At 39.5% G+C, this 17009-nt stretch overlaps 3 protein-coding genes across 3 annotated transcripts; 1 reads left to right on the plus strand and 2 right to left on the minus strand.

Moving 5' to 3' along the window:
• Window positions 1-714: 714 nt before the first annotated feature.
• On the minus strand, window positions 715-5964 carry gins2 (GINS complex subunit 2). Its single transcript, XM_079497963.1, has 5 exons — window positions 5758-5964; window positions 5458-5572; window positions 4486-4585; window positions 2220-2346; window positions 715-1316 (listed from the first exon to the last, which is right to left on the minus strand). Exons 1-5 carry the CDS (start codon window positions 5845-5847, stop codon window positions 1185-1187), a joined length of 564 nt encoding a protein of 187 aa, XP_079354089.1. The 5' UTR covers window positions 5848-5964; the 3' UTR covers window positions 715-1184.
• Window positions 5965-6602: 638 nt separating this feature from the next.
• emc8 (ER membrane protein complex subunit 8) lies at window positions 6603-12149 on the minus strand. Its single transcript, XM_079497960.1, has 5 exons — window positions 11433-12149; window positions 11034-11110; window positions 9048-9117; window positions 8859-8953; window positions 6603-8103 (listed from the first exon to the last, which is right to left on the minus strand). The coding sequence occupies exons 1-5, from the start codon at window positions 11646-11648 to the stop codon at window positions 7944-7946; spliced, it is 618 nt and encodes a 205-aa protein (XP_079354086.1). The 5' UTR covers window positions 11649-12149; the 3' UTR covers window positions 6603-7943.
• Window positions 12150-12167: 18 nt separating this feature from the next.
• Window positions 12168-16136, plus strand: cox4i1 (cytochrome c oxidase subunit 4I1). The gene is made up of 5 exons (XM_079497964.1): window positions 12168-12307; window positions 13832-13908; window positions 14298-14462; window positions 14825-14956; window positions 15819-16136. Exons 2-5 carry the CDS (start codon window positions 13833-13835, stop codon window positions 15953-15955), a joined length of 510 nt encoding a protein of 169 aa, XP_079354090.1. The 5' UTR covers window positions 12168-12307; window position 13832; the 3' UTR covers window positions 15956-16136.
• Window positions 16137-17009: the final 873 nt, after the last annotated feature.

Raw genomic sequence — 17009 nt, forward strand, 5'->3', positions numbered from 1 at the left:
GTGAGGTTGAAATCTGTTTTTTGCAAGTAGAAATTAATCCGGGTTTTACAGGGTTAATATAATATAAATATTTAATATTGTGTAGAGACACATCCTGTAGAAAATACATATTAAGTTAACTTGTCCTACTTTTTGAGAAGTCAATTACACACAATGATGTTCAGATATGTTGGAGCCGTTAAGAGCACTTCACCAATTTTCATCATAATTGATCCCCACTATTCTCATTCTCATTCTAAGATGGTAAAATTTCCATCTACTCACTCTTCCACTGGTGGCTGTGGACAGTTCAGAAACCTGCCTAAAAATGACATCATCGACGGGGATTCTAAAGGCCCCCTACACACTGCACACGATTTGCTCCGATTATGCTGTCGGGGAGCTTTTTTTGGCACTCGCCGACAAAATCCCCAATCTGACGCAAGATAGGGCTTTGATCTCCACGGTTTTGTTGATCAAAACCGTGTCGGAATCAACGCAACTTTTGGACCTCGTGCGCTGTGCATGTAAGGAGTCAGAGTTAAAATCAAGATATAAGCACACAGTAGACAGAAAAGTGTCCGACAGATATTAGTCAATCTTAATATATTCATGTATTGATACATCAAATGTGTCACAAAACAAACGTCATGGTGTCCTGCCAGGGTTGAACGAAGACCACCTCCAACCACTGCACAAGTGCTAGATAATGATATTGTGTTAACATATACGTACTACCAACTGTACAAATGACGTTTTATTCATAAAAATAAAAAGTCCTGGATTGCTAATACATTTATACATGCACCTCTGAATATATATAAGAGAGAGAGAGAGAGAGAGAGAGAGAGAGAGAGAGAGAGAGAGAGAGAGAGAGAGAGAGAGAGAGAGAGAGAGAGAGAGAGAGAGAGAGAGAGAGAGAGAGAGATATATATATATATATATATATATATATATATATATATATATATATATATATATATATATATATATATATATATATATATATATATATATATATATATATATATATATATATATATATATATATATATATATATATATATATATATATATATGGGGCCTGGGCCTCGATCCAGACAATTCCAACACGTGGTCTGGAGTTACCCCATCCTTTCCGAAACTGGTTTGGTCCTGCTATTATTTATTATGCAGCCTGGGCATGCAGTCCTTGGTATTGCTGGTCAAAAATCCATAGAAGATTTCCCCTTACTGGCACCAGGCATTAGATTGGAACGTAGCTTGTACATGCAGTTGAGGGAGTCGAGAAGAAAGGTGCGCGTCGTGTTAATCTCCATCAGCGTCAGGTTGTCCAGCTAGAAAAGGCGAAACAAATTACGGGTAGGTGTGAAACATGCTCATACAACAGCTGTGCTCACACTGCGGCGACAGATCACATTTATTTCAGTTCGAAGAGGAAAGAATTTTAAAATTAAAACTCAACGTGGAATGATCTGATGTTTAAAGTTCTGATTTGGGACTTCCATATATGTGGTCCTAACTCTACTACTGCTACATGTGTGATTTTGGCCAAACAATGTCAATCTGAATGGAATTATTGTGATTTTTAAATCACTCCATGTTCATGGTACCTTCCGCTCATTGCCCGTGACTTTTGATACTTGAACACAACCCCAGAACATTGCCATCATCGCATGCCCCAGAAAGAAATATGGAGAGAGGCAGGGCATGTCACCTGACTGAGATCTGTGCATTATTGACTTAGATAGCATTTTTATATAGACTTAGATAGCATTTTATGTAGACATAGCACTATATATGCAATATGCATAGTTTTCATTATATAGATATTCCACTGTTACGCTGTGCCATTTTGGGCGTGAACCCTTTTTGGTGTTTTAAACATTATGTTATAATTTAGCTATTGAAAAATAGCAGATCTACAAGCTCATAGCGCGCTACGAGCTTGTAGGTCTGCTATTTTTGAAAAATCGTGAAAATGAGGCACACACATCTTTGAATATATATTTCAGAGTGAACGTTTTTAACTCAAATCGTTGCTTCTGGGGGGTGGTCCCTGGAACACATTTTCAGATGGGGGGGTCGGCGGGGCAATTACATATATTTTTGGGGGTCCTTGACATGAAACTTTTTTGAACACAACTGACATAGAAACATAGGTTTTTCACAGAACTGTCAGGATTTAGAAGACAGTTGGAGAATCGATGCTAGGTCTACATGGGTTAATAGACGGTTACCTTGGCATGAGCCTCCTGCTGGTTGATGAAGCTGTCCGCGGAGAGGCGGAGCTTAGCGATGCGCGTGTCCCAGATGTCCTTGACCAGCGTGCGGATCTCATCTGCTTTGGGGATGTTGTCGGACGCACTGCGTAAAACACACATAAGCCACAACTGTAATGGATATTCTAGATTGCCAAATATATGCGTTATTCTGTATTTCTCTGCCTTCCATTCAGTATCTAATTCAACTACAGCTGTCAATCTAACAGCTGACTTGACTCCTCCACGCTGTCAGCAAAGCTATACTTATTTGTGTGTCGCCCTTATGTTTAGCGCAGATCCTTATATGGACATTCAGTATAGAATCTCTGTTAAGACAAGACTATAAGGACTCTCTGAGAATGGGTTTGGGGAGGCTTGCGTCCGGAGGGGCTGCTGGAACAGGCAAGGAGGCCTGTTCCTCACTCTCTGTATGTTGTTACTCTGCTGAATCTTCTTGATAAATTCTCAATACTTCACCCTGAAGAACTTTGTCATTCCTTCATCTTTGGAAGATTATTTAATCTACAACACAGCATAGCAATGGCTCAGGTGGGAGGCCATTCATTCGTAAATGAATTCCCTAGCAGATTGTTCAACATACAAGAGTATCGGTCAAGACGTGCAAACATATCCAGTGACACATTGTGAGCTTGTAGATCTGTTAGTGGTTGGTTCTGATCGTGTGAATAAAAGGGTTCCCCCACACATTTTTACCAATGAAATTCCAAAACCTTCCAGAATATTTAACCCAATTTCCAGGCCTATAACATTTAACAATCATTCAGCGCAAGAATGCGTCTCTTACTCCCATGTGCAACAATGCCCAAAGACAGGCAGTGTAGCAACAATTAAAGGAGAATTCCATACTAAAAGGCTTTCTTACCTTTCTTTGTAGTTGTTACGTCCCCACCAAAGAGGTCCAGATGTTATTTTGTGCAAAAGCTCCTTATTGGCTATTTCCCCTACCATAAGCCCTAAATGAATTGCATTGAATTGAATGGGGCTATGGGGTGTTGTGCTAATTCGCTTATTTCCATCTCTCAAAATTATATTTTTTTTGTATATATCCTCTCTTCATAATGTAAATAATATCCCAAGCGGCACACTTTACTTCTTATTTCGATGGAAAATAAGCAAATTAGCACAACACCCCATAGCCCCATTCAATTCCCATTCCATTCAATGCAATTCATTATGGTAGGGGAAATAGCCAAGAAGGAGTTTTTGCACACAAAAAAACACCTGGAGCTCTTTGGTGGGGACGTAACGACTACAAATAACACCTGGACCTCTTTGGTGGGGAACGACTACAAAGAAAGGTAAAAAAAAAAAGCCTTCTAGCATGGAATTCTCAGTGCCAGGGGGTGGACACCAGTTTTGGTCCTGGGTGCCACTTTTCCCATTATAAATAAAATAAAGAAAATGTAATTCTATTGTGCATGCCATGTGCATGTCATCACCTGCACACCAGATTAGAGGATTAAAAAATATATATATATATATATATTAAAAAAACTGATTGCCAGGGATGGCAATCAGTACAGAGTTAGATTCAGCTCGTCTTAACGTCCCTGGCACTGGCAACTGTTTTAAGCATATATATATAATTCCATTCCAAATTTTGTGCCAAATCTTTGCTACACCACCTATCCCTAGGTCATAGGATCTCGCTGCATGTTGTTGTGAGCTTGTAGATTTTCTGTTATTGGTCATTTCATGACCGTGGGAATCCTGCAAATAACTGCCTTGGACCGGTTTCCACCCGACAGTGACGACATCATCATGACTTGCTTTGTATCATTGTCTGTTATGTTATGTTTTGTCCAGTTGTTTGCGTGTTGAATGTTTATATGGATTATATGGTTTTATGTGGTTTATATTAATGGACCACAATGGTAACAAGCCTTACTTGTGTCTCATTCCATTATGTTGTTCCTGCCTAATGTAAGTCGCTCTGGATTAAGAGCGTCTGCTAAATGCCTAAATTGTAAATTGTAATGTTAAAGATAACCAGGTCCGCCCCTATGCCCGTCAATCAATCATCTAGACACCAGTGACAGCCCATTCATTTCATTGACCATGACCAACATATAAATAATAACCAACATAACCATTTCATGGCTCCTACGCTGTCTTTTTAACTCACTGTACTGCTGTACAGTAAAAACATTGTCAATTCAATATTCATCCAACCAGGATAGATTTAAAAAAAAAAAAAGGTTAAATAGTGTGGTCTAATTACTGGTTCAGGAGCAGTTTGGTCAGCTCCATGTAATACGGACTGGGAACGGGAGTAAAGGTATCCTCCCTCCGCTCCAGCTCACGAATCTCCTCCAATTTCTCTGCACACACACACAACACACCGGAAGAGAGCATTAGCACCGACAGACTTAAAGCAATAAAAATGTCAAAATTTGAATTACCTTTATTTTATTTTTTTGGTATTCAGACAGCCAGCAATGGTTGAAACAAAATATTTAAAAAAATGTTTCGACCAATGACAAAGCTACTAGGAACATTGTGGTCCCAAGATGCGTCACAGAGACTCAATTCTTTTTGGGAGAATTTTACTTATTGCTGGCTGTCTGAATACAAAAAAAAGCAATTTTGACATATTGCATTTCTTATAGCAGCTTTAAGAAGGTAGGATAAGTGAGATTTTTTGGTTCAGACTAAACGATTCTTGTTAAAAGAAATTTAACTTAAACTCTACATTCTCTCCACCCCGAACCGTCTCTTCATTGCTATAATGAACAATCAAATTTCTGGTGGGTTGCCAATTTCAGCCACACAGGGGAGTGTACCTATTTATCAGCTGTAATTTGAGGACACACACTATAACACTCTAGCAATTAGTATGAGATTTAACACTTATTTTAACCAAATAAATTAATATCACTTTAGTACTACACCTGTAACATCTATGTATCACTAAATTGAGAAAGGACAGTTATGTCCTCCAATACTGTACTCAGTACTGTACTCTAACGTCATTGAAGTAGGACTCACAAAATGAGATAGAAATGCCATTAAATGGGGGCCTACTGGCTACTGCATATCAAACTGGGGGTCCTTGAAATTAAACTGGTTGAGAATCCCTGCTAGAGCCGTAAAAGTGTTCTCTTATGAGGGGGTCCGTGGGCTAATTAGTGTCAATTTGGGGGTCCTTGACATGAAAAAGTTTGGAACCACATACTAGACGACTAGACCTTACCTACATCCATCCACTCAGGAGGCACAATTCTGCATTTCTGTCTCTGCTTTAAATTGAGAGCCAGCCACAGAGGAACTCCAACAGACAGCCCAGGGTTGAAGGGACCCAGGTCTCCCTAGTGAGAGAAAGACACGATAAACAAATACCGGTATAAGTATTAAACGCTACGGGGTTTCTTTCTTCGTCGCATAGTTCAGGATTAGTAAGTAAAGTGGCTAAAGTCATCACCACGGTAACGTAACAATGTTTGCACTCTCATGTCTGATGCTTTGCTGTTTGTTTATTAAATGAAACACTCACCCCGATCAAATAGATTTTGTCAAGACTGAAATTTGGTATTATCTTCACCATCTCCTTCTCGGCCAGGAATTCTACCTCAGAAGGATCCATGTTATTGTTGTTGTTTCACTGAACTGTTTGTTTTGATCAACTTGATGCAAATGTTCCGCGCCGAAAAAGCAGCCGGACCGGAACCGGAAACACGCAACTATTTGCTTTTGCGTCACCCGACGCCTGCGCACGAGAGACACAAAAGTATATTATTATCATCATCATTATTATTATTATTGATTCAGATTTGAGAACAAAGAATGAAACAACCCCTTTCAGCCAGAAACCTTTTTTTCCTTCTTATTTGAGTGTTGGAGGAAATAATGCGCCAGCACACAAATACCACAATAATAACTCTGATTATCATAGTTATTATATTATACCATCTCCTCCTGCAATTAAAGTTAAAAATGTAATACCAAAAATACCGAAGTGATAATTATGAGCGGCCCGGGACGAATATTCTATTCTATTCATGAAACAATTCAACTAATTCGCCACTTGGTGTCAGTATTTAACACATTACCATCTTCGAAACCTTACTATCGATCTTCTAATACTAATGAATTAGCAATTGCTACTAAACGTGTAAACCATTTTCATTTTGGACCTTTACAGGGCTAATAACAGCGACTAATTATGCAATACAGTCAGAATTGGACCAACCAAATTAATCAGAAGAATTAGTAATAATCCAAATAGAAGCTACATTTAAAAAAAAAAAACGTGTACTTCTATGGCCTTTTCGCAATTCCCTTGTAGTTCTTGAAAACTAATAAAAATAATTCCTTGAACATAAAATGTCTGATCCAAGATTGATCTCAAAAAGTTGTTTTTAATCGTACATTCAATTCATACATTTTTTTGTAAAAAACAATTCTCACAATAATTTACAGTAATTAGCTCTGATTAAATTAAATCTCAAATATAAAGTTATTTCAGTACCTTTAAATAAACTGTATTTATTATTATCTATCAACTCTTTAGAAGTGGTCAATTTATTTAGTATAAATATTATGGCCTTAGCTAAAGCAAACATCTGATCTGTAAAACAGCACATAATCTTGAACAGCTTAGTCTACATTTGTGCATGTGAACAAGGGAGAGCGACAATAAATTCCTCTAGCAGGCTGCAGCACTCCAGTCATTCCTCACATACTCTGCATGTATGGCCGTTATCCAAGGTGATGTTCTTGGGACCCGAGTTTACTCAAAAGTGACATCAACAATAGCACGGTTACAGAAACAAACGAATCATAATGAAAAATATCGTTCGTTTTACAACTCAATGTATTGCATATATAGGCCTATATGCCTAGGATTTTGGGTGCATATGAAATTTAATTTCAAATGTTTAGCTGTCAGTTTTAACAGTTTTATTTTTGTAATCACACAATTGTTTTTCGGACCTTTTAGAATTTCACCCAGTGATAAATACACCAAATAACAAAAGAAAAAGGGAAAAAAAACTACACTGCTAAAACTACCAGTCAAAAGATAAAAGGGGGGGGGGGGGGGGGAAGAGAAAAAAACCAAACTATATTCATAGACCTCCAAAAACAGACCTGTGATGGGGCAAAAATAATGCGCGCTCACTAAACAGGACCGACTATACTGAACAAGATTATAAGACTGATGCTTTTCAGTTCTGTTGCCTTTGAGAAGGGAAATCTGAATCATAAATTAGTAGTGTGATTATCTTAAGACATTTAAATAATTTATAATACCTCTGTATGGTTAGTAACGCTGAAATAAGACAGTTGTGAAAATATATTTAAACATTTTTCAAATAATTTGTATGCACATAACTATAAGCAAAACACAAAACTATTGCTGAAAACATCAAAATTGCAATTGAAAAGTTGCATTCTGAAACAAAATAGCCTTAATCACTCCCAGTATCCCCTATACCGAGGGATAACACTTGCACAGTATGCAACAGTGCATCTCGCTTGCCCTTATGAGATTTTGGCTTAACGGGTCAATACTCCACAAGTTTGTGTCAATGTGAGAAACTTTCTTACTGGAGCAAAGACTTTGTATTCAGCACTTCCACTTGTAATCCTGTGCTACACGTCCTGCAGCACCATGCATGCTGAATGGCAGCAATATACTGTATGACTTTATCCATCTTAACACGTCTCCATTTTATTTTTTTAGCACAGATCCAACACAGCCTTGTTGATAACAGGGTTGGTCCAGTCGTTCCTCAGGTCATCCAAGTGATTGTCAAAGTCAACCAGGTCATCAGAGGACCTGCTTTCTAGCAGAGCAGATGTGATCTTCCTGGCTTCATGCCAGTCCTCAAAACATTCACTGGAACACAGGGCAAACATCACTCGACTACAACATCTCCAAACATTCACTGGAACACAGGGCAAACATCACTCGACTACAACATCTCCAAACATTCACTGGAACACAGGGCAAACATCACTCGACTACAACATCTACAATACAATAAACCAGTGGTTCCCAAACTTTTTCATGTCAAGGACCCCCAAATTGACACTAATCAGCCCGTGGACCCCCATTTGAAGTGATGTGCCAGGGACAGTGATTCTCAACCCGTTTAATTTCAATGACCCTCGGTTTGACATGCATTAGGCCTCGGACCCCCCATTTAATGACATTTCTTGATTTCTATCTCTGGGACCGCAATTTATATTGTAAAATGAATGTTAATTTAACTCTGAGAGTGTACAAATGGAACCATTTGTACACTCTGAGTTACAGACCCATAAGGGTCCATTTGTTTCCAAACTATCATTTAGCTGGGGAACCCCTGGAACTCCCTCAAGGACCCCTGGGGGTCCCCAGACCCCACTTTGGGAACCACTGCAATAAACTTCAATTGCTAATTATTGGAGATCACCAGCATGGCCACATTCTATCCATAACGTTTTTGATTAATTGAATAATCGAGAAGTACTTTTTTCGAATTATATAAACAAATCAATGGGAAAAAAAGTATATATATATTTTTTATCAATACCTATTAGTCTGATTATCTACTGACTGAAGGCCAATGTTCTCGTTTAGTGAAAGTGTGTAGAGAAAGAGAAACTTACGGATTGACATCTCTATTCTTCCACTTGTTTTCATGGTGGTCATAGATAAGTAAAATGGGTTCAAAACAGCTCATTGTCAATCTACTGCTGTCCACCTAAGAACAAAATGGAGAAGAAATAACGATTGGTTTTGTGTGGTCGTGTGTTTGATGGTACAACATGTCTATTGTCTATATCTGTTTGTCCTACCATCACGATTGCTGCATCACTGAAGTTCTCTGAAATCCTGGCAGCAACCTTTTCAGCAAACGGGTTGGGTCTGTAGGACAGGTGAAAATAAACACACAACAAATGTTGTTGTGGGGTGGAAGCTTTGTATTATTCAAAACAGTCACAGCCTTCCAATGGATCATATGTAGTTATTTACTACATTGGATCTGTCAAACAGTGCCAATGAATGAAAAGTAAATACACCAGATTTAGCCAAATCTCTGAGAAAATACTAGCTAGCAAATGTATACACCCACGCACACTTTTACACGTTATACTAGCTAATTATGATCGTTACACCTTTTTATCACCAATTTAGTCATTATGACAATTAATTCCTCCCCACACACTTCTGTGTGTTGTCACTGCTATTGTACCCTACTGGCTCACCTGCCAGTGAGGAGCTGCTGAAATATGTGACAATCGTGTAGAGACAATCACCTAATCTCAGTCTCTGAATGTAAATCGTTGCAGTTTGTTTATTAGCAGAGTTCAGCCGAACGGTTTTTAGGCCACGTGTTTAAAGACTTCCATGTAAGTTGTGTGAAGTCCACAATATGGTCACATATTTTGGCAGGTCACCAATTTCACCATAACACCGCCATGCTCGAGTGTGAGTGGTCGAGATTTCTGGTATTGGAATTTGGCTTATGTGTTGATTGTGCAGTGACCGTGCCTGTCTTCCCTCCACTGAACTGTTCTTATGTGTGCAATGGGCTATAGAGCGTCGCAATCCCGCCCCCTTTCATGACAACGAGAGCCCCGGAAGAGAATTCCCCATTAATTTTCCCCATAGAGTATTCAAAAAGTATTTATTTATAGACGTTTACGCCGGACAAAGCCAACTCTTGTTGTGACAAATCATGACAATAATTACAACGTTTTGGGCCGATCAAATAATTGTACCCTATTGTCATGATTTTTTGGCTTTGTCTGCGGCGTAAACGTCTTTAAATAAATACTTTTTGAAAAATAGGGGCGGGATGGCAACGCTCTATATGCACACAGAATAACTCTTCCTACTTCTGGGCTAGGAACAAATTAATGAAGGAAGAGTGGAGAGAGCCAAGTGGACAAGCATATGAACAAACTTATTTCTGAATGATTGAGAGTGAACCATAATCACTTCTGGAAAATAAGACATACATTGCCTGCTGTGTTGCTTTTCGGTGTACACCGTGTGATTTTATAGAGGCATCTAAAGAGCACAAATTATGTTTTTGAATGCACCAAGTATCGCGAGACTGTCCACCTGTATGGCAGTCAAAACTCACGATACCTCTGAGACAGAAACGATACCTGCGACTTAAATAAAATGATGTACTCTGCACATCAAAAAGCAAGTGATTAGAAAAAAAAACCTGCGATATGTCTTCTTTTATATTCTTGAACCAATTATATGACAAACGTTGCAATAGTTAATAAATAGTGTTTGTCCAGCCGGCTCCATCCACTGCCAGTGCGAGATTTGCCACCCACGAGCATCATGGCGCATCCCCGGCGTCCAGTCACGTGACTTCACATGCCTTCCTTTAATTTGTTCCTAGCTTCCGGGCCACTTCCCTACTTCCGTCACAGGTGTTACCGATGATACTAATTAAGCTCTGTTCCATTTAATGAGCAGTGTTTCTAAAAGTATTTAATCTCAAGGACCCCCATAAGTGGGTCCATTTGTACATTCTCAGAGTTACACACTCGTACGGGGCCATTTGTACACTCAAGAGTTACACACCCACACAGGGCCATTTGTACACTCAAGGACACTTTGAGACACACTGGTGTAGCCAGTGTGTTTCCAGTGAGCACACGATAGCAGCACCCTGCCTCTGTTTGACCAGAATGGACTCAGAATCTGACCGTCTGACAGTTGTGATAACAGGACGAAGCATCTCTGTATAGTTAAACAGCCTTTTGTCTTGTCTTGCAATAATAAATAAGATTGGTGAAACCATGTAGTTGAGTTACCTGAAGTCCTTTGTCCGTTCATTCGCTTGGTAATATCCAGCTATGACGTACTTGTTCTCTTTACACCAAGTATCAATCTGAGGGAAGAGCAGCAGTCATGTGAGTTAGCAAAAAGCCCTGGTTCAACATCAGGCCGGTGACACCCCATGGGTTATTCCTGGGAGTTGATCATTAAGAACCGGCCCCTTACTAGTCCCAGACTCGTAATTCTCTGAGTTAAAATAACAGGGTTTTTCCGTGTAGATTGAGATCATCCTACAGAAAAGATAATGTATGAATAAATATGGGTGTACGTTGCCTAATCAATGCACATCATGAAGACTAAAGGGGGGGTCCTTGAAAATTGAAATGACAAAAGGTTTTGACGAGCTGATCTACCAGATGATAATGACAACTCACCAGTGTCAGAGCCACCTCTAGCATCGGAGCCAGAGCCAGAGTACCGTGGAACAAAGGGACACAGTCCACACAGAGCACCGGGCTGGATGGACTACCGTCTTTCTTCTTCTCCTTCACTTTCTCTGCCACCAGCAGCCCGTTCACGGCGCAGTGGGGGTATTTTGCAGCATGTAAAAGCATTTTACAATAAGCCTGAGTTGTCAATATAATAGGCATGGTTACAGTGACAATCTGTCGGATAGATCCTATAATCCCAAACTGTCGACTATAATGTGTGGGGGGTCTTCTTCTTCTTGCTTGCTGCTAACGTTAGCTTAGCTCTTACCGGAGGAAACGTGTTGAAGTTGTACCCTCTAAAAGGTACATCTAACACGTCATGTTTATCACGATCCAAAAAGGGGATTTTAACAACAAACAGACAAACAAAAAGACCACGAAAATATCGAAATCCGTTCAATATAACTAATCTTTCTTTCCACTCGTTTCTTTTCTGCCGCACCGGTGGTAACGTAAACCACCACGAACGAAGGAAGAAGAAGGTATCGTAAAGTGAATTAGATGCCGTAAAAAGAAACCGGCAGTGGTGGGAAAAGTACTCACACGTTTTACTTCTGTAAAAGTATCAATAATGCAATATAGAAATACTGTTAGAAATAAAAGTCCGGAATTAAACATTAACTTGAATAAAAGTGAATGAAGTTGTTAATGTATGAGCTACCGGTGTGTGTGTGTGTGTGTGTGTGTGTGAGAGACAGACTGCTAGTACGCGAGTAGTACGCATTTCCGCTCGTGAGCGGTGCGCGCCGCAAACTTCCTTTACGACGCACGCACAGTACGAGGCGCGTCGGCGACACGAAACGGCAGGACGATACAGAGTAGGTCAAGATGTTTTTACTGTGTTTCTAAACTTCACATGACAGTTTGTACGCTATGGTTGGTGTTGTAACGGCATGTTGTTGTCCCTGTGGTAACAGTGGAGTTAAATGGTGGTCGTCGCTGTGAAAGACGCCGTGGAACACCTCTGTGACATTGACAGCGGAACTGCGGCGTTAGCTTCTAGCTAACTTTAGTTAGCATGGGTGCTGCTATCGTGTTAGCCTTTTTATAGTTCGTAATCGTTCATCCTGGCCGATCTCATGTATGTATGTGACCTTTTCTGGATGCAGTTATACTTGATGTGTAAGATGGCTGCAGCGTTGTTGTTGCGTTGTTGTTGCACCTAATCGTGCGCTTTTGTTGTGCCGGTGTTGGTTGACCAGTGACCTTGTGCTAAAGAGTTAACAGTAGCTCAGCTCAGCAACAGAGACGATGCTAGAGAACTAACTTAATATTATAATAATGACGGTGTCTTCCATCATTGATCTAAACTGTTTAAATGGGTGATTGGGTGTTATGTGTTTTTTATGAACAAACAGTCAAACACTGCTGGCTGGGACTAGATTAGTTGCTAATGCTAATTACATATGATGACACTGAGCCAGTCTAAATCGTGATCTATGAATGGTTTGTAGAATATAAGCACAGTTCGAGGAAAGCAGCAACGGTTCAATACAAGGCCTGTTAAGAGTATTAAGATGCCCAGAAAAGCACCAAGACTTGTTTACATGGGGTCCTCTATTTTCTATTCACCATTCCCCCCCCCCCCTTTTCCCTCACTGTATATGTTTATTTTCCCTTTTTACCTCCATTATGATGAATTCCTGTTCTGTTCTCTGTTCTATATAGAAGTGTCTATTTGTACGTCTCTAAATGTTTTGATGAATTGAACATGGTGGACCCTGTTGGAAACAAGTGTAATGCTTAATTGGGTCGTCCACTCACAGTTAACAGCCTTTGTATTGAGTTTGTGCTCGAAATGTACTGTAATTCTGCAAACTGTTAATAAATATTTCAATCAATCAAGCAGAACATTTATTGACATACAAATAATATACACTGACTGTACTATGCAAAAAACACCACAAAGTAATCCATCAAATGCATAGAAATAGTCTTGCTAGGATCATAAGTAAACTATGAGAACCTATCATCCGTCTAACAGTAGGATATCTGTACATTGAAACTACAAACACTATAGATAGAATGTCCTGACATCTGTCTATATAACATCTGTCTAAATTACATATTTTACTTTTAGCATTTGCATAAGCCCTTTTTTGTATTTGGGATAACCATCATCCCAAGTTCCCAACAAAGGTATACAGGGTTCCAGAAAGAAACACTTACTTTTTGACCAATATTCGAGCATTTGTTTCACACCCCCTGTGCAAATTTTGTATCCCTGCTGAATAAAATTATGGATCTTTAAATGTAAAAGTATGTTGAGATATATATATATATATATGCACACAGTATAGGGATTTTTGATAATTTTGCGCATTTTTTTTGTTTTTTCACAGAATGTTGGCTATCCGAGCACTTCGTCACATTGGCAACCGCGCCATTTCCACATCTGTCTGCGTACGCGGGGGACATGGTAAGTGTAAATTGAGATTAAAGATTACGTTATTTATTATCAAAGAAACACGGGTTTCTGGAAATGTCTTTCTCTCTGAAAACACATGCCAAAGGACAACAGCAGAAATGTTTTATGTGTTGTATTTGCAGTGTGTCTCGTATGTGTTTTCTGTTCTATGAATAAGTGATGTATGTATACAGTAATGTGTGCGTTTGCGGTCTTGCATGCATGTGCCGGTGAGCGATCAAGCAGCCCCATACATGTTTCATGTCCGGTATTTGATTATTGTGCGACTCATGACATTACGCCGGCCGTAATGGTGTATCTATCTATCTATCTATCTATCTATCTATCTTTTTTTTTTAATGACTGTAAACTGACAAGTCAATTTGTGCTTTCTCTTGTAGGTGTGGCTAAAGTAGAAGAGTATACCCTCCCAGTCTACCTTGACAGACGTGAAAACCCCCTCCCTGATATTTGCTATGTCAAGGAGCTAAGTGCAGAGCAGAGTTCCCTGAAGGAGAAGGAGAAAGGATCATGGGCAGCCCTCTCTAATGAGGAGAAAATTGCATGTAGGATATTTCTATCCTGATACGTACTACTCATACATTTTCATACTGTTCATTAAGGCTGATTTATACATAGTTGTGCAGTGCACAGCACACCGAAAATAGCCTATCAAGCTCACAATGTGTCTAATGCTGCACATTGTGAGCTTGTAAATCAGCTATTTTCGGTGTGACACAATGCGCAACTTAGTATGAATCAGGCTTCTCTTTTCTTCAAATGGATTTCATTAAGATTCTTGCCATACTTATGTACACATCCTATGTTGAGCTTGTGTATATCTTATGTTGAGCTTTAATTATCTTCACATTTCAAATAATGTGTCATCTTTTAATTGTGTGTGTATATGCAATCCCAATGTTGATAGTGTACCGCATCAGCTTCCATAAAAGCTTTCCTGAAATGAACCAGAATTCCGGGGAGTGGAAGTCGGTGCTTGCAGGAATGATGTTCCTTTTTGGCATAACTGGTTTGATCGTTCTATGGCAGAGAATGTACGGTACGTCTTTCGGTTTTTTAATTTTTATATTGCACACAGTCCTTTTTATTTATTTAGTTATTTATTTACGTTGCCAAAAGGAGAGGAATGTCAAACGTAGATGTTGCTGATTTTGAACCTAAATCGTGTTGTTCATATGTGAGGTCATAATTAGTCATTAGTCATTGATGGACATCATTGTGTTGTGTGATCATTTCTGCATTTTGTGGAGAAATATCCACGACACAAGGATTTGGGCCATACAATATACTGTAGTATATCGCTGCTGTCGGGCATACATCTTGTAACTCCATATGTTGTACAGTGTGGTACAAAAGTAGCAAAAATAGCCGATTTTCAAGTTATTTTTTTGTAAAAAGAATTTAAGTGAAAGTGAAGTATTTTTGTGGGTTTTATTAATAATATTGAACCAATGAAAAGTATTAACGAGAGCATGTGACTAAAAATAAAATGGGATCCATTGGAATACAGGTTATTTTTCTCCATATCTTGAAAAGTAACCCTTTGGGACATGCAAAAGTGTCCCCAACAGCAACCGATATTATCTCCTCACATCAGAACAGTGGGATTTCGTTTTTAATTTACTGTTGAATTAACCCATTTTGGGCGGGAACCCCTTTTGGTGTTAGCATTATGTTATGCTTTAGCTATTGACAAATAGCAGATCTACAAGCTCATAGCGCGCCACCGAGTGGCGTGCTACGAGCTTGTAGGTCTGCTATTTTTGAAAAATCGAAGAACCACTGACAGAAACATAGCTTTTTCAGAAAACTGTCAGGATGTAGAAGACATTTTTAGAATCTGATCTCAGGTCAAAATAGGTTAAACACTTGATGACATTTTTGTTACTGTCCTTATACAGTGTACGGGCCTGTCCCTCACACCTTTGAGACAGAGTGGAAAGAAAAGCAGTTGCAGAGAATGCTGGACATGAGGATGAACAACGTCCAGGGCATTTCAGCCCAATGGGACTTTGAGAACAACCAGTGGAAAAAGTAAATCAACTAGAGGACCATGACAGAAACTTGAACATTTAAAAAGCAGACCAATACAATAAGGGTACAAACAGACCAATCTCTCTGTATTTATCAATTATTCACTTTACCTCATTTCATTGCGTTTTTGGAAGACCTCTTCCTCTTAAGGTCATTGTGTATAGAGAATAAAGTTCCTATGTTTACCCAATTGAAGTCGTGATTTTGTCATCGTACTACATGCTCAATAAGCTAAGTTCATAATACTCAGACACATAGAGAGTTGCGTCACGCTTTGGTGTCGCCGCAAAGCGGGTGATATTGGCTGTACCGCTGTACTTCCAAAGATTGGAACTTCATTGGGATATAATGAGAAAATGTGAAACAAATGCTCCAATATTGGTTATCGGTCAAAAAGTAACTTTGAAAAAGAGTGTTTCTGGAAGTTCCTTAGCCCCTTTTGAAATACCTTTGTTGGGATGACGGTTACCCCAAATGGGAGGCATCCTTTGGTTAGACATAGCATTGGTTAGATTTGACTATTATGCTCTAGGTACAGTGAAGTGATACCTGTTGTGCCTGTTCTGAGAGTTGTCTCCTTCAAAACCGCTCTCAAAGGGCACCTACGGATGGCTGCAATTCGGAACTGGCATCTATTTTCAAATGGGGGTCTGCAGCAGGCTAATAAGTATAATTTTGGGGGTCCTTGACATGAACAAGTTTGGGAACCACTGTTGTAGATAATTAGGTTCGTCCATTGGATAGTAGAGAGAGAGATACCGAGATGAAGCAGGTGAAACTACATTATGGTTTGAAGTCACGTGTCATGCTGCACAGACTGGAAAACCGACGTTTTGCCGCCATCTAGCGTTCACCAGCAGACACTGCATGTGTCTCAAGATTACTCTGGGTGCTGTAAATCAATGCTTCTCAAACCTTTTCATGTCAAGGAGTTCAAGGACCCCCCCCCAATTAATGTCAGGGACCCCCATCTGAACATGATGTTGTACCATGGACCCCCAGATCATTATGTTGTACCAGGGACCCCCATCTGAACATGATGTTGTACCAGGGACCCC

The sequence above is a fragment of the Electrona antarctica genome (assembly GCF_951216825.1).
Source record: "Electrona antarctica genome assembly, chromosome: 3".
Lineage (NCBI taxonomy): Eukaryota > Metazoa > Chordata > Actinopteri > Myctophiformes > Myctophidae > Electrona > Electrona antarctica.

What these genes read in the sequence shown, in the direction of transcription:
- gins2 (XM_079497963.1), bottom strand. Translation starts at nt 5,847, where the DNA reads ATGGATCCTTCTGAGGTAGAATTCCTGGCCGAGAAGGAGATGGTGAAG. An exon ending in ACAAAATCTATTTGATCGGG is followed by an intron (nt 5,573 to 5,757) that starts GTGAGTGTTTCA and finishes TTCTCTCACTAG; the next exon opens with GGAGACCTGGGTCCCTTCAA. An exon ending in TCCTGAGTGGATGGATGTAG is followed by an intron (nt 4,586 to 5,457) that starts GTAAGGTCTAGT and finishes GTGTGTGTGCAG; the next exon opens with AGAAATTGGAGGAGATTCGT.
- emc8 (XM_079497960.1), bottom strand. Translation starts at nt 11,648, where the DNA reads ATGCCTATTATATTGACAACTCAGGCTTATTGTAAAATGCTTTTACAT. An exon ending in GAACGGACAAAGGACTTCAG is followed by an intron (nt 9,118 to 11,033) that starts GTAACTCAACTA and finishes CCTGTCCTACAG; the next exon opens with ACCCAACCCGTTTGCTGAAA. An exon ending in GTGATGCAGCAATCGTGATG is followed by an intron (nt 8,954 to 9,047) that starts GTAGGACAAACA and finishes TTTTGTTCTTAG; the next exon opens with GTGGACAGCAGTAGATTGAC.
- cox4i1 (XM_079497964.1), top strand. Translation starts at nt 13,833, where the DNA reads ATGTTGGCTATCCGAGCACTTCGTCACATTGGCAACCGCGCCATTTCC. An exon ending in CTGCGTACGCGGGGGACATG is followed by an intron (nt 13,909 to 14,297) that starts GTAAGTGTAAAT and finishes TTTCTCTTGTAG; the next exon opens with GTGTGGCTAAAGTAGAAGAG. An exon ending in TCTATGGCAGAGAATGTACG is followed by an intron (nt 14,957 to 15,818) that starts GTACGTCTTTCG and finishes GTCCTTATACAG; the next exon opens with TGTACGGGCCTGTCCCTCAC.